Source organism: Manacus vitellinus, unplaced genomic scaffold, assembly GCF_001715985.3.
Source record: "Manacus vitellinus isolate BGI_N305 unplaced genomic scaffold, ASM171598v3 scaffold_51_pilon, whole genome shotgun sequence".
NCBI lineage: Eukaryota > Metazoa > Chordata > Aves > Passeriformes > Pipridae > Manacus > Manacus vitellinus.
The window spans coordinates 507,479-529,084 of record NW_021940620.1 but is presented as its reverse complement, the minus strand read 5'-3'; the positions used below and the strand labels follow the sequence as shown (position 1 = coordinate 529,084).

Genomic DNA, 21,606 nt, shown 5'->3' with positions numbered 1-21,606 from the left:
ACTTAAGAGTAGTAACAGTATTACTGGTGTTTCATTTTTACTCAGAACAAATGTACATCATGAGAAAGTTTATCTAAGAGTGACAATTTTTCATACATAAAAGATCTCTTGGATTTCCATCCAAATAATTCTGGACAGTGTGTCAGATCCATACTGAATACTCTGAGTGGCATATGTATCAGAAATATTTCTAAAACTAGAACAGTTTTCTTGTGTAGACTGGCCCACCAATGCCATGTCCCAGCCAATTTGCAATGGCACTTTCTCACATCAATTACAGTGGTGTTAGACTGATACAAGAATTAGCCAGGGGATAATTCCCCAGCACTACCAGAAGTTTGATAACACTAAGGCTGAACTCTTTAAAAATTATTTACTATGTCATAAGCAACACTAACTCTGAAATCGACATTTAGACATAACAAAATGGGACGGTATCCAGCAACAGAAAGTAGTTTTTATTTTCTAAATACAGGTGGAACTTGATCAGTGTGAACTGCCAGTACCAAATATCACTGAGCAACTGAACCAAATTAACATGTTTCACAAAGCTCTCATCATTAGAAATGCACAATATATTGATCAAAGCAATGAAAAGATTATAATTTTTAACTTTGCCAATGCTTCCACTAATTCAATTTCTACTGTGTTATTCCATCAAAGTAAAATGGTTTCCAAGCTTGTCTATTTGAAAAGCCAACCCTTCTTTAACCCAAATCTAATGTCATAATCAAAACAAAAGATTATTTTATGATTCCCTCTGGCTTCTACTTGCTGAAACAAAACCAGTGAAACTGTTTTCCTGTTCAGTGATTGAAAATGCAGTATGTTGTATTTGAGCACCAGTAGGAAAAAGAAAACTTGCAGTTTGGGAAAAACAAAACTAAATCACTCAAACAAAAAACTCCACTCCGATGGAGAACAAAGATTCCTCTCTGGAACAGAGGCCCCTGAGGAGGGTTCAGCTCACGTTTCAGAGATGAAGCTCCAATTCTCATTCTGGAAACTTGGACCAAATGGAGCAGTGTCAGGGACAGTGACCCAAGTCCAGAGCACCCTGCAAGTCTGCAAACTGAGTTCCCTTCAGAGCAGGAGCCCCCTGAGCACTGGGGGGAAAAAAGCATCTTAAAAAAGCATTTCCTATCTTAGGAAATAAAATGACTGTAGGAACATATTTGAATTCTCTTCACAGGTGTGTGATCACTACAAGATAATCATGGTTTACATTGTCTTCTGAAGCAAAAGACCTGAGGTCAAGTGATTCCAGCACCTGATCAATATTACCATTTCATAAGAGCTGGAGCATGTTGAAGAAATTATTTCATTTTGAGAAAGGTAACAGAGTGTTAAAGGAACACGATACCATGGAGAAGAAGGCATTGTGAGCTCTCAGTGCCACTTCCATCACTTACAGTGGCGTAAAAAAATATTTTTAAAAGAAGAACCAAACCATATGTGCACTGCAAGGAACATAATAAAAATAAACTACAGTCTCCCATCACACACTACACAGACCTAAGATATGTAACAATATCTCAGATGTCTCTTCAAACAGCACTTACAAATATTTCTTTTTCTTAAAGAAGTCACCAGTTACAAAGTATTCAAAAGGATATCAGACCTACAGAAAAACATTTGCCTAAAGTATGAGATGTTATAACACAGATCCTAAATAAAAAGTGAATTTACCTTGTAAAATCCATACCTGTTCAAAACAGGCCTGTAAAGTGCCAAACCATCAGCCTTCAACACGTCCACATGATTTCTTGGATATAAGATTATTAGAGTTTTTGTTACAAATATATTCTTTTTCTTTTGGAAGACTTCTTTCTGCAGCATCAGAAGCACCTTTCTGGACATGTAATTTTTTCCTCAAACCTTAGCAAATGAATTTGGTTCTTTCTGAATATGGACTCTTTGAACTGGGCCCTTTTTGTTTCCAATAATCTCTTGATAAAAGGCAGGGTCATCCATAATAAGAACAAATGTACTCTAGTTCAGACTGGCTATAAAAGACAAAATGCATTAGAAGTTTTAAAACCATGTGTTTTGTTTCTGTATCTTTATGATTCCATATATTCTCCATATTCAACTGCAGAATGATAAAAAAGGAAAGAAAAGGCACTTCAGTCTATATTGCCTGAATGGTCCAGGGCTGGTAAGCAGAGCTTAGATATTCCTATATTGGATTCCCTTTTAAATTTAACTCCAGGTTGCTTCAAAGGCTGAGTGTGTTGCAGAGCTCCTGTGGAATTCTCTCCTCATTTGCAAACAGTGCATCACCTTGTTTGTGCTCTGAGAGCTCCCAGGACGTGCTGCTGCAGGGATGTGCTGAGACAGAATGAAAATCAGCCAACACTTCCCTCTTGCCTGCCTGCAGGGTGATACATTCTGGATGTGACTTGATTTCCAGCCTGAAAGCCTGACCAAAGCCCCCAGCTGGGGCTGTGTGTGTTCCCAAAACCTTCCCAGCACTGGTTCACTTGTACACAACCCACCCTGGTCCTGTGCATTGATGGGCTGAATTTCCTTCCTCTCTTCAACTACCCAGCAGAGTCACCTACCACTGGGATTATTTCAGCTCTTACTGAATCATCCTATCTGCACACTGAAGAGGAGTCAAGGATTTCCTGTTCACTGCCACTGTGCATTATGCCACTGAAATTATACCTCTTCTCAACATACTTGAGAAGAAATTACTGGGGACAAATAAAGAACAAAGGATCTGTCCCAAGAAGCCACACTAAAAGCTCACGTTGCCAAAATGGACGGTGTGGCTACAGAGCCAGAATTCACCACTGTTTGCTAAACAATCCAAGTCCCTTCCCACCCTCAGTGCTGAATTGTCACAGAACCCACATTAGGACATCCAAACACTGATGATGAACAAGACAGAAAAGGGGCACTTGGACAACAGCAGCTCCTACTGACAGAGGAACATCCTTCCCACAAGGGCCATGATGCCAAACACACTCAGCTGAAGAGACACAGGATACAGCCCAGGTTTGATTAAAAAAAAGAAAAAATAAAAACAAGAATGGCTTTTAAGATTCTAACCATCAGTAGCCCAAAAGTCACGTGTTTCCCTTCCCACTTCTGTGGAAGTGCCATGTTCCCATGGTATCTCCTTTGCTGAACACCCAGCCCTGGGATCAGCACAGTTTCTTGCCTGGCATCAAGCACATTTGCCAGGAAGCCTTGCCCAGTCAGCTCCTGGAGCTGTCCCATGTGTCCCTGTGCCTCAATTCCAGCTCTGATCCATGGCCAGAGCTGCCACCTGCAAAGCTCTCCAGGCTCCAGCCAAAGGCTGCTGTCAGTTCTTTGCAGCACCTTAAATGTACTTGTGAAGTCTCCCTGAGCACACAGAGATGACTCGTGTTCCTCCTGCTGATGAGCTCTCAGATGATCTGATTAGAAGGTGTTTGATACTGGGCTGCACTGCTGCTGGGAGCAAAGATACTCCTCCAGCTCTGCTCTTCCTGCTTTTTCCAGACAATCCCATTGGTTTTCCCTTGGTGTGTCTCTGTGGCCTTTTGTCATGAGATAGGAAAAAATGGGACAATTTCTGCTCCAGACACCCCAGGTTTTTACAGAACTGGAATGCCCTGAAAACATTTCTCATTCCAGAGCAAAGCAGTGCCCCCTGCCCATGTGTGCTGCTCTGAGTGCCCCTGCCCTGGGCAGCACATCCAAGGGGACACTCCCTGTCTGCCAAGGCTCCCAACAGCAGGGCTTTCATGCACCTTTTTAATGCCACATCTTTAATACTCTGTGGAAGATATTTCTGAGAATATGCTTCCAAGGAGAAACTCAATGTGTTCTTGTTTGTTCCACAGCAATAAAGAAATGGGGGGGAAGCACATTGTCACAATGTAGGCAGATCCTGAATTTCACCTCATTATAACACAAATCCAGCCAGGTCAAACACATCAGGAAACAAGAGACGAAGGAACTGAAGTAGGTTTTTGTCTTTATGTGGCACCACATAACAGAAATGGTCAAAGGCCTAAATGTACCAGATGAATCTTGAATGATTGCATTTAAAATATTCAGAAGAATCACAATCATCTCTGTTATGCTGCAGGATGTGCAACATGGTCTTTTTTGTTTATAAGAATATGAACTATTCTTCAAACTTCCTTGTACTTCTTTTTGCCTTTGAGCTCCCACTAGTCTTATAGTTGATTAGCTAAGACATTCCTTTCAACAGTTACAATTCCAGAGAGGCAGAAAACAGCAGAGAAATCAAATTATTCTAGAGCATCATCAGAAACTCAGCACTGCAAACTGGTGGCAGAGGTGGGGAGCAGAAAGGAGAGGTATTTACTGAGGCAAGTCAGTATTTGACTGAAGAGGAAAACACTCTCTGTTTGCAAGCTGGGAAACCAAAAAATGAATACATTGGAAAATTGATTTCCCTCTGGTATTATAAACCTACTGTTCAGTGTGTTGGGAAACAACAAAAGAAACAAAACAAATAGCTCAGATGACACCCCCCTGGAAATAATGGCCCACAGGTTTAGAGGCATTGTAACAAAACTGAACATTTAACAAGCCTCTGTCTTTAAAGGAGAGCAAAGCAAAAACTGACCTCAGACTGTAACTGGCCAGACATGAAAAACCAGGATTTCAGTTCTCAAAATTGACACTCTTTGAACTAACAGGGAATGGTCCTCTCTTACACTTTCAGCATCTAAGATCACTGAGACTACCCTGGACTGAAAGAGGGAAAACCCTGTCTCTTGTATCTTAAGAGATGACACCACCTTCTCTAGGTCATGTTTTGTATTTTATATCCAATCCTTTTCAACCAGAATATGTAATTCACAAATTAATCTAGAGTTACGATAAAATAAATTAACAAAAATTTAGTACTGGCCACAAATTCAGTGAACACAATGACAAGTGAAAACAAAAAGTAGCCCAGTGTAAGAAGGCACCAAACTCTGGCATCAGGGAGGGGAGGAGGGGAGGAATGGAAGAAAGAAGGGGAAGGAAGCAGAGAAAGAATGGGAGGACATCAGAGACATGAACATGTATGGAAATGGGCTAAAAAGGTATCATGACTTCCCTCAAATGACTTGGCTAGACAATAACTCCTTTTTTTAAACAAAGCATATCTAACCCAGCTTCATTAAAACATTTGATATTGGACTACCTAAGAACAGACAATTAGTAAAGGTGTATAAAAGGTGTGTAGGGAATTGTACTGCATCCAGCACCCTGAGTTAAACCCAGCTGACCCCTGTGACCCTGCAACAGAGCCCAGAGACCCACAAGAGACCCCTGCTCAGAGCCCCCTGACTGCTCTGGGAAACCCAACTGCTCCCCTTTCTGTCACACAATGAGCACTGTGGCTTCACACCAAGCTGGAAAACAATTCTGAGAGCTCCATACCTTGTTGGTTAGGATTGCTTCTTGAAAGATAACTGATCTGGCTTCAAACTGATCTGGCTACTCCAAATCAGATGAAAGGAAAATTTCAACCTACAAGTCCCACGTTCTAAGTCTGAACCAGAACAAGTGCTCTCATTGAAAAGCAGAGACAATTTCATTTTCAGTTTTGCATAAGGACTGACCCAGCAGATATTTCCTGGGAATATTTCCCAGGGTGGGTCCTGGAAGAGTGAGAGGCAGGGGATATCTAGTTTGTGAATCCCACAAAGATTCAGTCATCTCAGCAATGCAGGGAGATGGCAACACCTTGTTCACCATTTCAGCAGTGCTGGAAAGAGAGAGAAAGGATGTCCTCTGACTCTTCATCCTCCTACCTTACACACTTAACTGGAAAAGAGAAAAACTCCAGGTCCTTGCTACAACAATTAAAGGACACTGTCACAGCAAAAACATTCTCAATAAAAATCTCTGTAAACCTGAATACCATTATGCCAGTAGTTTCCTTGCACATTATAATCAGCCTAACAGACTGGTAATGTAGTAGTTGGCTGCAGGTATGAAATTCTGAATCAATTATCAATGGAAATTCTATAATGAACTACAAAGACCCCCTAAACAACTAAGATTTGATCTAATCTCAAAAGAGCAAAGTCCATCATCCCATTTGCTGTTGTGAATGTCACCACACACAAGGGCTGAGCTTTACTGACAGTCTCACTTCCTTCACTTTATGGGTGTAAAGTATTTCACACAACAGTGTCACAAGGGTTTTAACTTACCTGGAAATTACAGTGAATTGCAAAGAATGGAACCCGGACAAGAATGTAAGGCATGTTCTTAAATGCTCTCTGAACAGGAGAAAGAAGTTCAGCTGTACCAAGTTCTTACCCACTGCAGCACAAATTATTATTATTTTGTACTTCAGTGCACACAGAAAACCCACATAATAGTTCATAACACACAATTTACTTTAAAAATACACATACTTGCCTACTGTATCTTAGAGTGTGACATTAATCTTCAGAGTGCTGATAATGATCTTAGAGTGTCAAGAAACACACTTGCAATACTGTCTTTATAAAAGGGATCATGAATTGGGTTTGCTCTGATAGATTTCCCTAAAGGATTTTTGGAGAAAAGAGAGGTTTTAATTCACAAATTTTATCTACACAGAAAGCTCAATAAAATGCCAGTCATTAAGTCGGTGTATATAAACAAACTGCCTTACATGTGTTCAAAGTTTAACTACAGCACAGTGGTTAGGGAAAAAAACCCCCACAAACCACCTATTTCAAGGCCAGTTGTAACCTCCTGCCTTCATTTATAAATGGAAACAAGCTGCCACACAGTTCAGCAGTAAAGGAGGATAAAGAACTGATAATAATCCTTGTGCTCCTCACATGAACTCCAACAAGGCACTTGAATGAGACTTTTAAAGCTGTAAATTGTCCATCAAAACACAGAATAACTTTTGCTAATCCCGGTGCCACAAATTACTAATCCATCTGGAAAGCTATTTTTTTCTCATGTGTTTACAAGGATCTAAATGTCATCAGACAGGAAGACAACTGGGTTAGTAGCATGTTAAAAACCCCCAACAAAAGCTCACGAACCCAACCCGACAGAAATAAAGCCTGCGAAGCAGCGGCCCCGCCTAAGGAGGATTTGCAGAAGTACTTACAGCTCTCAATCTCCAGCGTGCAGTTCTGCTCATCCAGGGGGTATCTGCGCAGGTCCATCATGCAGGCAGCTGTCGTGGTGATTCTGGGGGGGAACACAAGGGCCTGTTAACGTGTCCTGCTCCAGTCTGCCCTTGATCCCCCTCACTGACAGCACAAACTGTGCTTCTCCACAACTGACCTCATGCCTGGCTCTGCTGGAACACCCCACTGCTGCTCACCTGGAACCAGGGCTGTGCCAGTGGGGTCAGGCCAGGCTGGGCACAGAGCTGGCCCTGGCACGAGGCTCTGCTGTGAGCCCAGCACAGCCTGGCCAGAGCAGGACAGAAAGGAGAGCACTGCACAGCCCAATTTACAGGCTGGCTCTGAGCTGAAGGCTGACCAAATGAATTAGCTCCAACCAGAAATTCCCAAATGAGGAGGGCACACCCCCCCAAAATGGGACCCAAGCTGGAGTGGATGAAGTGTCCATAGCAAACACCCCAAGAAGTGACAGGATCAGCAGCTGTGTCTTTGTCAGGTCTACATGACTTTGTGAGGTGGACATGAGACTGAGGGACTCAGCTGCCTTCTCAAAATCCTGTCCCCCCACATGAGGGTTACTGGTCTTTCATAGTAAGTATTTAGAATATTCAATAACTGATTAAAAAACTTCTTGTACATTCTTTGTTCTCACAAAACAACTTCAGAGAACTCTTTCATCCCAGAAGTGTTAGTAGTTCTTATTTTTTAGTGCTATGGAGGGACAGTTTTTCAAAATCCTACACATTTTGATTTTCTGACAAGTTCAAGTGGGATTTGAAATTCAAAATAGCAACTTAAACAGTTCTGACATCACTAGTGAAGAAAAAACAGCACTGGAGGACAGGAGAGCAATGCCAATGACATGTGGAGATGGACAGGATCCAACTCCCTCTTGGAGCTGCAGAGGCTCTGCAGCTGTGGAGAATAAGCAGAACAGAAACTTCTCTGTGCCCTGGAAGGCAGCAGCCCTGCCCTGTAATTACAGGATTACAGACACTGCAGAAATGCTGAGCAAGAAGGTGACAACTTCAGAGGGCTCTTCCTGAGGGACTGTGAGAACCTTCCAACACTCCTTTTGCTCCAGCCCTGACAGATCAGAGGCCTGTGGAGTCAGAGACTGAGCTGAAGCCCAGGAAAATAAACAGACTGATTCTTTCTTTCTTTCTTTAAATATTTGCAGGTACATCCTGCTGAAAGCAGCCTGAGGTTCTGCCTCAGCTTTGGGTACCTGAGGGCAGAGACTCCCCACGAGCAACACCAGGAGCAACCCAAAGAGCTCCCAAGATAACCACAGACTGGATCTCCTTATCAAGACTTTATAAGAATCCTCTGCTCACACTGACTGGGAGTCAGAACTCTCTGCATTATTCACTGAAATCATGTACTGCAGCTCAACCCACTGTTCACCTCTGCTTCTTGGAAAAAGTCCTTCTGCAGACAGCTGGAAACCATCTGCGACAGCAGCAGAACCAGCTGCAAATACAGGGAAATTCTGGGAACAAAACTTCAGTGTGATAAGTCTCTCTCCTGGGCAATACTGCATTTAGACACATGTCAAGGTTGTTAGACATACCAACAAATCTACTTTTAAATTAAAATAGATTTCTTGCTAATTAGAGAGTTCCCAGAATTTTTCCTCCTCCTGCTTATTCACAGAAAAACTTCCCTTGTGTGATCATAGTTTGAGAGTTAGTGATAACAAATGATAAAAAAAAATGACATTTCTAGAAGTTCAACATCAAGTCTAAACATTCAGCTATTGACTACTATAATCTTTCAACTGTAAACAGCATAGAAAGTTTCTCAAAGTAGCTTTACAGGAAAAGAAGAACAGTTTTATTGGGGCTGATGTCTCTATTTGAGATGAAATGATATGCACATGCTACCCAGAATCTGTAACATGCTCTCTCCTACCACCACTTCTCAACATTTCTGGAGTATTCCAACCCAAGTGCCAGGAGCTCATTTTCCTGACTCCTCAGGAGCTCGCTATCTAATGACAGGCAGCTATCTCCCCTTGTCTCTGTGCTGTGCAATCCTTGACCAGCCAGGGGCTCTCTGCAAGCACTCAGTGCATTTGTTAAAGCCAGAAGGTACAGCCAGAGCACAAGGTAAGACTGTGAAGGATGTAATGCTAAAGCATTTGCCAGTTGTAACACAAGAAAGGAAAAGCCAGTAGCTGCTAAACCCCAGTGAGTCCCCCAGGAACTGCAGCCTCAGTGAGCTGTGCTGGTGCTGGTACTGCTGGTAAAAGCAGCACAGCACATTTTGAAGAGGAAACTAAAACCCACGTGCCTCTGATCTTCCTGGGGAAGAAGCTCTGCATTTCCCTGCTGCTGGACAGCCTGTTTTGCCATGTGCATCCCCACAGGGAAGAGTCATGGAAAAATGGAGAATTTGGCTATTATTTCACGGGAAAAGAATTCTGACTCAAAAGAACCACAATTTTCTGCACATTTCCATGCAATGTGCCCAATTTCCTGCTGTACTGCCATATAAGTACCTTTCTTTAAGTGAGATAGCATTTCTTACTATCCTGTCCCTGTGTCTAAAACTCAGTCATAACATCATGTTCATAATTTAAACCCCTGCAAAAAGCACACATCACTCTGCAGTAAAATCTTCTGCTACAATAAATTCTGCTTTAGACTGAATTTATTCAAAACCTTTCTCTGAAGTAATATGTTCTCCTCTGGAAAATAACACCCACATAACATGGCAGAAGAGCTCAGAGGAGCACTTCACAATTTTAATATTTTATTGCTGTGAAATGTATCCTTGTCTTTCAGCACTCACTTCACTTCTCCCTTTCTATAGAAATAAATAAAAGGCAGAACGCTAAAACACTGCAGGACTTACAGAAAATGGAACCATATGAGCATGATGAGTAGTATGAAACAAGCATCCTTGGTATGAAGACCTAGTACATCTCCACTTACACAGAGTTCACAGTCCTTTTGCTTTATTAACCATCACTGGAAACGCAAAAGTTTTATTTTCAAACATTTTGCAAAACACATTTCTTATTCTAGTTGTGAAAACTGCATGTCTACTTTACTTAGATAATATCAGCATTGAAATAAAAAGTTAATTATTTCCCCTTCTTTCTCTTAACATTTTATAATGTTACCACCCAGATCGTGTTGCATAAAATAAATCATATATAGAAAACATCTTTAATTCAGTTGTTCTGATATTACATCACATTAAATACAGACTCTTTCTAACTATCGAAGAGAGCTAGAACTTTCTAAGGAGACACATAAATTTGGTGGCTTTTTAATCAATTCTCAGTGCCAAAAATAACCAGTGCTGAGTTCTAATGAGCACCTGGACTGTAAACATACCCTACATGAACAGTTTTTATTCCAGGATCATAAAGATACAATGCTTAATTAATTAAGTGAAAAGCCAGGGGAAAAAATGAATCTCTTCTCCAAAGAATACACAGTGCTTCAGTGCACAGACTGTGCAGGTGGTACTGCCTCCGAAAACACAGAAACCCAGAAGTGCAAATCATCCCAGGTAAAACAGGATGAACTTTTACAGCCTTAACAGAGCCACAGCTCCAGCAGCCCCCAGCCCACAGTGCACCCCTGGCTCTGCAGGACAGGCTCCTTTGCCCCCAGGTCTGTCTGATGTTCCATCAGGTCTCAGAGGGCAGTGACCCCCCAAACCCTGCAGTGCTCGACCCCAGCACAGTCAGACACTCTTCCTGGGGAGCCCCTTCCAGGGGGTCAGTGCTGACACAGCCTGAGCTCCTGCACCTCCCTCAGTCCCTGGGGAGCCCCTTCCAGGGGGTCAGTGCTGACACAGCCTGAGCTCCTGCACCTCCCTCAGTCCGGGAGGAGCCCCAGAGAGCTCCCACAGAGACTGCAGTCCCTGCTCCAGGATGTGCCTCACCTGCACTTTCTGTGCATTTGATTTCTGCCAAGTCCTGCCCTCTCAGAAAATGCCCCCCCGGAATGTCATCAGTGACCTGCCTATTCCGGGAAACGGAGTGCAAAGTATTTTCACTGCTCTGGAGAAAGGAAGTTCTACTTGAGCTAAAAATTAATGTGGAAGTCAAAACAATCTTCAGTAAAAAAGGCACATTCAGTTTTATGATTGCAGCTTATTTAGTAATTCTTACAGAAGTAGTAAGATTAGAGCCCAAAGCTCCCTTTCCTCTCTGGCTTTTGTGAGTCAGACAGCTCATTTCCCAGAGGAAAATGTCAATAGAAATAATAAATTTAAGTGGATTCTTCGTAAGCAGAATCACTCTCAGATCCAAAAAGGTGGAAAAAGTCAGTAAAAGACCCTCTAGCACAGACCTGAAATTATTACATTTCTTTCAAGAACCTTTACAGCAAAGCAGTAACCCATAAAATTCTAATCCTTGCAAAACTCTGGGACTAAAGTAAAATGAACTCTCCCTGTCCTAAAGTAAGAGTCACACTTCAAAAGCAATCAAATGGGGAGACAGCATGAAGGCAACCTGTGCAAAGCACAGTACAATAACAGACACAGGTTATTGCTTAATAATTGAATTCTTATTCGACACTTATCTGCACAGCCTGGCATGCAAGGAGAGTTGGGCTGCCCCTGTGCAGGATTTCAATTAGACCACTTACTCTCTATGCCTTTTTTCCCATTAGACCATCTACTAAAACCCTTTGTAATTCTAGCAAAAGAAAAAAAAAGCTCACAAACATGTAACCTCTTTTCTCTTCACTCTCTCTAACAGAACTTCACCAGGCTGTGAACGAAGTATTTACTCAGCTTCTCTTAATTTCTTCTTCTACTTTCTGTCCATAGACAACCTGACCTTCCTCAGAATGCCTCAGTAATGGTTTCAGCAGATGTCAAAGTGGGTGGTACAAACACCCCGGGGTGTCCTCACCATGAGGAGGATGAGGAGGGGAACATCCTCCTCCAGGAGATGAGCAGCTCCATCCCCGTGTGCTGACACTGGTGCCCTGGAGCTCCTGCCTTTGGCCAGGCTGTGCCCAGTGCCCATCTCTGACCCTTCCAGAGGGCACTGCACTGGGCACCTCACCAGGAGCAAATCTGGGACGAACTGAGAGTAGGGTTTGTTCTGTTTTTCCTCATGTCAGAGGATACTCACCCTTTCCCTATTCCCTGAATAGATCTAAAACCAAACTGTCCTTCACCAGATATTCAGACTGAGAAAACAGGCTGAGCAATCCCCCAAAATAAGAGCCCCAGATTTCCTGTGTCACGTGGAGGCAAATCCTGAGCTCCCCCACAGCAGCACAGCTCCCTCTGCCCTGGAATGTGCTCTTTAGGGCCTCACAGTGCTCTGGCAAAATGCTGCTTCTGACCTCTGGTACCTCCTTTATTCTCTACCTGAGAGATGAGCCACTATCAAACAACTGTAGAAAATAATTTTGTTTTTTAAAAATGTCCAGTAAGAGCTGGAAGCACAGGCAGTCACCGAGCACTTCAGAAAGAGAATGATGTAGCTCAAATCTCTGCTGTCCCCACCCTCCTCTTCCCTCCTGCATCCTGTAGGCTCAACACTGAGCCACAAGAAAAAAAGAGAAAGTGCCCCCTTTGGTACTACTGTTGAACAAGCTGATTAAATCTGCTGTGATCAGTCCCTACAATAACCCAAATATCCATGTCACTGACTATTGTCAGAGGATCAATATCTCTTGCTTTGCAAATAAATATTTCAGCTTCACTCCGATATTTCGGGCACAGCAAGAGACGTATCCAAATGTGTAATTTTGCCCTACTGACATCCTTTCAAATATCATTGTAATACCAACTGTCAATAAGGAGAGAATACAAACAAATACCACAGATGATCCTAGAGATCCAAAGCATCTGGAGTTCATATACCTCACAAATATGTTCACACACTCATATTTACATAATAACATAAATGATATTTGTTCCTTAATCATCTGTCCTCGAAACAAGCTGGTTCTGACTTGGAGGGCTTAGCCCTGCATCTCTGTTTTCCTTTGTTTTTTGTGGCCAAATCCCATTCTCAATCCTGGCCAGACAGGCCAGCAAGAATTGGGTTTCAGTGACTGAGAAGTATGACATATCACCTAGGCTCTTAGCTTTGATTTTACACAAATCTTTATTATTGATCATTCCTCAACTGTACATCACTGCTGCATCACCCAAGTCAATTTTTAGATTTAACAGAGAACAAACTCTGCCCACAATATTATTGTCATGATACCCCAATGAATACTTAGCACTGATCTATACAGTTTCATTCCTAAGAATCTAATTTTTTACCAATGTTTTTCTCTAATTTCTTTATATTATTTGATCTATTAATTCCTGTAACCAATACAATGAATAATAAAACTGTTAACAACAAATCTAACATCTCAAGTGGTTTTAGGTTTTAGTTTTTATTGCAAAAAGTTACCATTATGTGACTACAAAAAAGTAATAAATGCGATTAGACATCAAATCCTACACTGAGCAAATAAGATGATTTCTGATCATACTCCCTCTTTTCTTTCCCCTGACTAATAGTTCTACTGACATGATACCTGAGCCAGTAGAATTCCTTTTTATTTTCACAATGAAAAAATAAATTACTTGGACCTGCCTCCCATCACATGCCAGGTGTCACACCTGGCCTCAGTGCTCTTCTCATTTTGTTGGGCTTATACCTCCCATTTCTTATCTGACCTATTTTAGACACCAAATAGACTTATTGCTTTAATATATTATTAAAGCAGCAGCAATATTATTTTGAAAATGGGAAGCCATGTTCTCCTTGAACGTTTCCAAATCAGATCATTTCAGATCAACCAGAACATTTCAGATCACTTCGACTTTAGCTAAGAGTTCACTGGATGAGTGAGAGAAGCACAGCAATGAGTCAAACCTAATGACTAAAATTACCAGGCATCCAAGTGAACTCCAGCTTTCTTCTTGAAAGCCATTTCCAAAGGGAAATCTCTTTCTGTGCCCAAGTTCAGATGTTCAGTTACAACCTTTCTCTTCCTCATCTTCATTTCAGAATGTTCATAACTTTGTTCCAAACAGAAACAGGAAAACCACCCCAAAGATTTCTGGCATACTGTTGCACCATACTGGCAAGAGGCACTGAAGGCTTGATCAGAGCTGTAACCCTCTGAACGGTGGAAATCTAAACAGAAAAGCTGCACAGGGGCTGCTTTGGGATATCCAGTCAGTCCTTTCCTGTTCATGAAATAAAACCTTTGAAACTTCTCAGTTACCGGATCTCAGTGGCCAGAACTGTAATGCATACACTGAATTAAAAAAAAAAAAAAAAAAAAAAGAGGAACCTCATCCTAATCACCATATTTTGCTGCAAAATATACTTTTTAATAAATAGAATCTGTGTTCCCTTAAGCCAAGCTTCAGTATCCTTAGCCAGGTCCCTTCTCCATTCCAGTGCCAGTACGATCCATGGCTTTGTGCAGTCAGCTCTTTGCATGGGGGATCAATAAAGCCATTAGATTGGGAAGATACTGGATCTGACCTGCCAAAGAGCCTGAGCTGACTCTCTACACAACACCATTAGCAAACAGTGTACGACCTGAGTATCAAAGAGAACCCGAGTTCAACTGATTCTAATCAGAGTTTAATCAGGTCTCTGCTTTCCAGACTGATGCAGACAGGGGGTATCACTCCTGGCATTCTGTAACACTTCACACTGCAGTGCAAGTTCAATCAATACATAAGCTACACAGGAAGGATTTCTTTGTACTGTGTATTTTTACAATTTAATTTAGAAAATATGTCCCCCACTGCTTTCCATGTTACATTGGTTTTCCATGAACCTTCTCTTCTCCAAGAAACAAGAGTAGTTCACATTTGAGGCAGGTGAAGAGTCAGCTGAAAACTGTGAATCCTACCCAACAGAGCAAATGTACATCTGATGAGAAGTTAAATGCTTCTCTCAGATATGTCAGACCTGTCCTGGACCCATTCCCTCAATTCAGGGAATTTTTAATGTGATCATTTTGCTGTAAAAAGTGTGTATTTTTCCTTTCTTTTTTTCCAACCAATCTCTAAAATTACTCCCATGCTTTACCTAAAGGTCTTTCATACATTAGCAATCAGACAACACATGCTGAAACTCACTAAATCAAATGCAGGGCACTGGAAGCATTTCCCTGATTAAATGCACAGGAGCTCTGAGGTGACTGCAAACAAACCCTGGCACGGCCCCGCCGGTGGGAGCAGCACTGGCACAGCAGCCCCAGCACAGAGCAGCTCCAGGCACAGCAGGGCTTTGGGGCTCTGTGTCCTCTCCTGCACATCCCCATCCACCCTGAGCCAGGCATGGAGCAACGGCCATCCAGCCAGAGCCCTTCACCAAAGCCCTGGAACGCCAGCACGGTGGGCACATGCACCCAGAGTGGGGAGAGCTGAGCACAGTGCCCATGAACCAGCTGGCACAACACCTCTGAATGTGTTCAGTGTACAGGGATAACAACCCCACAGTGACATCACCCTCGCTCCCTCCCGAGCCCCAGTACTTGTGGGAAATATGCTGGAAGAGCTTCTCAAAGCTCACTCCTGGAGAGGAAAGCCTGAGCAGGGATGGGCACTGCAGGTGAGCACTGCCTGCACCGTGAGGCCAGGAGGAGAGGACACTGTCACGAGACAGCCACACTGCCATGGGCAAGCAGGGTTCCCAACAGAGAAATATGGAACAATTAATGAAAATGATCTCTGTCATGTCTTGAATGGGTAAGATAATTCTGAGTGAGCCAGTCCAGCATTCTCATCTCACGATATGTGTTCTCAAGTATCTCGTTAAATGCTGCGTAAGGAGAAATATCCATCTGTTTGGGGGTTTTTTGTTTGTTTGGGTGTTTTAATTGTCACAACATTTCAGTATTTCAGATAAAAATTTACTTTCAGATATTTCAAGCACTGACCAGAATTCATCACTACTGTCATGTGTTACATATGTTGATTTAACCTAAAGCTAGAGCCAGTGCCTCTGCAAAATCTCTCTTATAGGTGGCAAATCTCATTTCTAACCATAGACCAGAAATTTAGCAAACAATGTCAGCAGTTTAATAACCCTCTTGTTAAGGTTAAATGTTTTTCCCCAATGCTCCTCCAAGCTGACAAATGAGAAGACAAATCATATGAGTGTCAGCACTGCACCACAGAAGCTGTTCTTTGGAGTTAAGTGGAGTCTGCTTTTACTGTAACCCACATCTCCCAGAGACACAAACATGAGGTAATAACCAGATCACTCAAAATGGCTGTACTTGCCAGCATTTTCAACAGTCAGAATCTCAAATTTAGATACTGAAAGCATGCAAGGAGGGTTGTGGTGCAGCAGATCTGCCTCAGCTTTCCATTTCCTCAGTCACCTTCTAATCAACTGATTCAAACAGAACTTCAAAAAGGTATTAATAACTTCTCTCTTCTTGGAATAGCAGAGACACTCCTTAATTCAGAATACCAGCACCTTACTCAGAGGGCAAACTCCACATCCTGCAAAGCCTTTGTATTTTCTGTGTTAGGTAACAAGAACCACGTTCTGGGGCAGCCCAACTCTGGACGGAGGAAATCCAAGTTCCCTTCAGGTCCTTTCCACATCTTTTTAGGTCACTTCTCCATTCACACTTCTCCCTGTTTATATCTCATGGACCTTGACATGTGCCAGAACAGCCCTCAAAGTCTCTCTCTCTCTCTCAGCATCACTTCTCTGGAACCCAAAGGCTCATTACCCTCTCACCCCCTCCCCTTGCAAGCAGCTTCAAACAGAGAGATTTTCATCCCTGTATGGCCAGAAACCACATATATGTCATTGATAAGGAGACACCAGGGGCAGAACTCATTGACAGGAAAAGAACCATCCTCTCAGTTTGCAAAAATAACAGTGAACTTCCTTTGACTGTACCTGCAACACAGGTTCTTTCCTAAACAAGCAAAAGCTCAATAGACCAAACCCTGCAGGTTCCACATGTTGTCAGCAGGAATGAACACTCAGTGCTCCTGGCTGGGATTTCCCTGAAGGTTTCAGGCAAAGCTTGGCACAGGTGTGTTTAAAAGCAGAAAGTGCCCCTCCAAGCTCTGCCTCAGCAACAAGATGCAATCACAGTGTTGGATTTAAAAGGCAGGTGATGAATCACAAATCTCCATAACTCAGGAGATGGCAAGACACCCTCTCTGCATGGTGTAAATGTCACGAGAGGAGGAGATGGAAAGCCAACTATCACACAGCTCAGCCACTGCCATCTGCACCATTAATATATGCTCTAAGCAACAAGGGAGTAGGAGGAAAAGCATCATCACTTATGACTGTGTAGTCATTAGCCAAGATCCTAATCTTCAGACAAACCAAGTAAAATTCCCCAGTTCCTGAAGCTGTCACAGTGGCTCCAAAACAATGCTCTAAAAATGGGCCCACTGGGTTGGGATGAGAACCCTGCATTGGAAGGAGCAGTTAGGAAGCAGGGGGAGGGTATTTTCATTACTACTTAGTATTGAAAATAATACAGAGTTATGCTCCAATAGGGAAGGGGAATGTTTTTGCTACCATCGACCCTGTGTGCCAACACTGAGAGGGACTTGTTTACCCAAGTGGAAACTCTCCCATGTTCCTGGGTATAGAATGTCCTCACTAAAGCTTTTTTAGTAGATAAATCCTCTGATGCAGAGCTGAAACCCTGTTCTCTTAACTGATATCCCACTTTCAGAATGGAAGACAATAGATTATTTGTCACACTAGGCCAGAACTATCAGGCTCTTTTAAAAAGCACTCAGAACATTTTATTTTCCAGGGCTGGTAGGAGCTGTTGAACAACAAATAACTGCAAGGAATAAAATTTTTCACTTGCTCATCCCTGTCAAAACTAATGAACATGAACGAACCCTCACAACCAATTCCATTTCTCTTAACCAAAATGGAATTCTAAAAGTCTCAAAGTATAAGAATACTTTATTTCTAGAAATACCCTTTGGACTGTGCCATGGGCACAATACTAAATTTGCCACATTCCCCCCCCCATTGCCACATCCAGGATTACAGGAGTGGGATTCAGAGCTATTCCCAGCAAACCCTCTGGGATTATCAGCTTGGCCACAAGTAACATACCTAACATAGGACAAAACCCAATATACAGATCCAAACAACAGCCTTTTTTGCTACCTATTGCAGTGACAAACAACTTTAAAAAAAAAGTTATCTATGTGAAAAACCTGCTTTATCAATGTTTTCTTTCTTTCATAAGATTCAGTCATAATTATCTTGCCTATCTGAAGCTATACAGCTCAGGTACTGCATCTATTAGTCATGTATTTCCTAACTGCCTATTCTATTGATCTAATATCCATAATAAGGTTCTGTAAGATCTATAATGAATAGTAGAGGTAACACTTAATATTTACCTTCATTCTTGACATTAAACAATATTACTCTCCATGCCCTTTTACTTGTCCTCAGTTCTGTGGGGCAGAGTCCCCACTGCTCACAATGTCAGTGCTTTGTTCAATCTTACCACTTCCAGAACCAGGACACAGCCTATTTTCCCAGCAATCCTATAAATCACAGATATAGACTGTATTGAAATAAAATGGAAAGATAACCCTTAAAGAAAATTAAAGGAGGTGAAGCAGACAAGCTGTGACCAGAATAAGACAGCTGGAATAGGAGGCAATCCTTCAATACATGAAAAATACCTGCAGTACTCAAAAAAAAATTAACGCAGAAAAAACCCCCCAAAACAAAATAAAACAACAAAAAAGAAAAAGCCATCAGAACACCAACCGTACCAGCACAGGACTGGACTCTGAGACATCCTCACACGTCACACTTCAGATGGTTTTGGAAATAATGTGAAGTGTTCAGTATAAGAAAAGAAAGGGTGCCATGAGGTAAGTTTGAGTCTGTACCGAAGCAGGAGCAGAAAAGAGATGGAAGGAGGCCTGACTGAGATGGGAACTGCAGGTGCTGCTGATTCACTGCAGTGGGACCCCACCTGCAGCATCAGGGGGTTCCTACAGAACCACCTGGGCAGGGGAAAGGGCTCCTCCCAATCCTTGGGTACAAAGATCTTCATACTCTCAAACAACTGGATTTTCATCTCAACTGGAACTTGCCTCCTCAGATTTTTCAGTTGTTTTTCTGATTTTTTTAAGCTAAAGAAACACTTTAAAAACGTCTTAACTCTGAATCCTGCATTATATGTACCTGGAAATTACCTCGGACCCTTCAAAACGAGGCTGAGTATTTTGTATTTGTAGTATAAAAGATATATAACTGCAAATTAGGAACACCTTTCTGAATACCAGCCTTCAACGTTTTATCCACATCCTACAGTTTTAGTAATGTACAAATAATTTTCCTGAAATTATACTGTGTCTTCTCTATGACATAAAACCACCTTGCCTCAGAAGCTGAAGACAAAAGGCTATGAAAAAGTAATTAATCTTGACTGTATCTTCAGTATCTCTTCCTTCAAAAGGCAATAAACTATTCCATTTGGTTGGGAAAAGGGGTGGATGTTCCTTTAACACAGCAGCGTCCTTACACAATTCTTTTGCAGATAAATATTGCAGCTCACGAAGGTATTTCTGGAAGGCATAGCACAGTTGTAGGAAAATCACTCATGGCATCTCTTTCTTATGGCTACTCTATCACCTCTTTAAAAATCCAACAGCAACAAAAGTCATCTCCTCTCTGTCCTACTTGCCATTTCTGCAGCAGCACTGACACTATGAGAGAACATCCAAAGGCACTTCAGGATAACCACAATGGAATATTGGGTGTGCTTTGAGACCCCCGTGCAGAACAGCCACAGCCCAAGGCTGAAGGATGCACAGAGCTGGACTCTCAGCTGCTTGCCAAGAATAAAAGGTAGTCTGGGACAGAACTGTGAAATAAGCTCTTAATGTGTATAATTAAAAATAGAAGGGGGGGATGAATATTCAGTATTTGCCTCCTTGCCTTTGTCTTGTTTTCCATCTCATGCTCTGATGGCCATCTCTGCTTTGTACAAAGAGAACCAAGTGGAGCAGACAGGAGCATCTTCTAGAGAGGACTGATAAGATGAAAATACAGGTGATGATATCTCCCTGAAAGGATAGAGCTTATCAGCAAGGGCTAAAAATAATTTCCCTCCTCAGCTGACCACATACAAACACCCTGCAGTTCAGGGGATTTCCACAGTTTTCATTGCCTGAAATTTGGAATATTTTGGTAAAAATATCTATGAGGCAGATTGTAGCAAGCTTTATGATCACAGTAAATTCATGTTTTCTCACTTTCCCACACAAGCAGAAGCATTCTGAACTGTGTTCCTGTGCAGTATCAGCTACACTGCCTTCTTAAGGTACATGGCTATTATTCTAAAACTCACTTCTTACAAAGATCTACTGTTAGTTAATTTTTGCTAGCATTTCTACCAGTAACAACTGCTGTAAAAACTGGCACAACAATGAAGTCACAATTGCAAATAACAAGAAAAAAAAAGGGACAGAATTTGTGGTTGTCAACATTGTAATAAAGAACTTTTTCCTTCTAGCTCCAACATTTCTGATGTTTATCCAGGTATTTCCAAATGGGAATAGGTTTGGGATGGACAGAAATAACACACTGAAGTGGGTTAGAAAAGTTATGATCCATGAGGGAAGCCTGCAAAATAAGTGCTAAACCACTTGGTCCTAATCATACTGCACCAGTTTTAGTTAATGCCAGTGAACCTGAGGTTTCCAAGAGTTTCCCCAACAGCCACACATTCCTTGCTTCTCTCCATTCTGACACTGAAGAGAATGCACCATAACATTGTTCAATATATACTGAGTAAATTTTCTATTACCACTTTAAATAGGAAAAAAGCTGACATGCAGCACCTACAGCAAAGCCACCTTAGCCTTGCAGTGATTGTTAAGGTCTATCACTACATTTTCTAAGTGGAAACAAATGTTAGCTTTATAATCCCCAATGGCTTTACAATCCTGAAAAGGGCTTTGGGAAAAAGAGATTTTTTTTTTCCCCATAAAAAGGTCATATGCTTTTCTGTGCCTTTCACTTTTCAAGATAAATTTTTGGAACAAATATTTCAAACTGTCAGAGTTTTAATAGGCCTGAGAGAGAGACCCCTGTCAGTAAATGCAAACATGCCTATAAGCTGTAAGTGTTTGTTTGGGCAACAAACAGGAGGAGCTAGGAGCCATTAGGCAGCAGGAAAACTGGGATGGAATTGCTGTGGACACACAGTGGGGTGACTGGCACAGCTGCAGGAGCCACAGAAACTGTAATTGCTGAAAGATGTCAGGAGTATTTGATACCTGTGATTACTGAAATGTTTTTAAAAACTCTTCTCAAGAATGATGCCAGATGGAGAAAACATAATGACTTCTCCATTCAGAAGCTGAGGAGGAGAAGGCACTGTGGCAAACCCTCCTTGGGAAATGCTGACTGTGGATTTACAGTTCAGACATGAGAACAATTCAGGGCCCCCAAGATTTGTTCTTTTCTGGCAGCTGCTCAGAAACAATCGAGTGCACAGAGCCCAGCCAGGGGGAGCTGGGT

At 42.0% G+C, this 21,606-nt stretch overlaps 1 protein-coding gene across 5 annotated transcripts in view; it reads right to left on the bottom strand.

Annotated features, from left to right (window-relative positions):
* GABRB2 (gamma-aminobutyric acid type A receptor beta2 subunit) overlaps positions 1-21,606 on the bottom strand; it is a 119,194-nt gene that overhangs the window by 47,348 nt on the left and 50,240 nt on the right. For all 5 annotated transcript variants that reach the window (XM_018081103.1, XM_018081101.1, XM_018081102.1 and 2 more), the window contains one exon: positions 7,079-7,161. In XM_018081103.1, the coding sequence (XP_017936592.1) occupies positions 7,079-7,161 (83 nt within the window). The remainder of the gene's footprint in view (positions 1-7,078; positions 7,162-21,606) is intronic.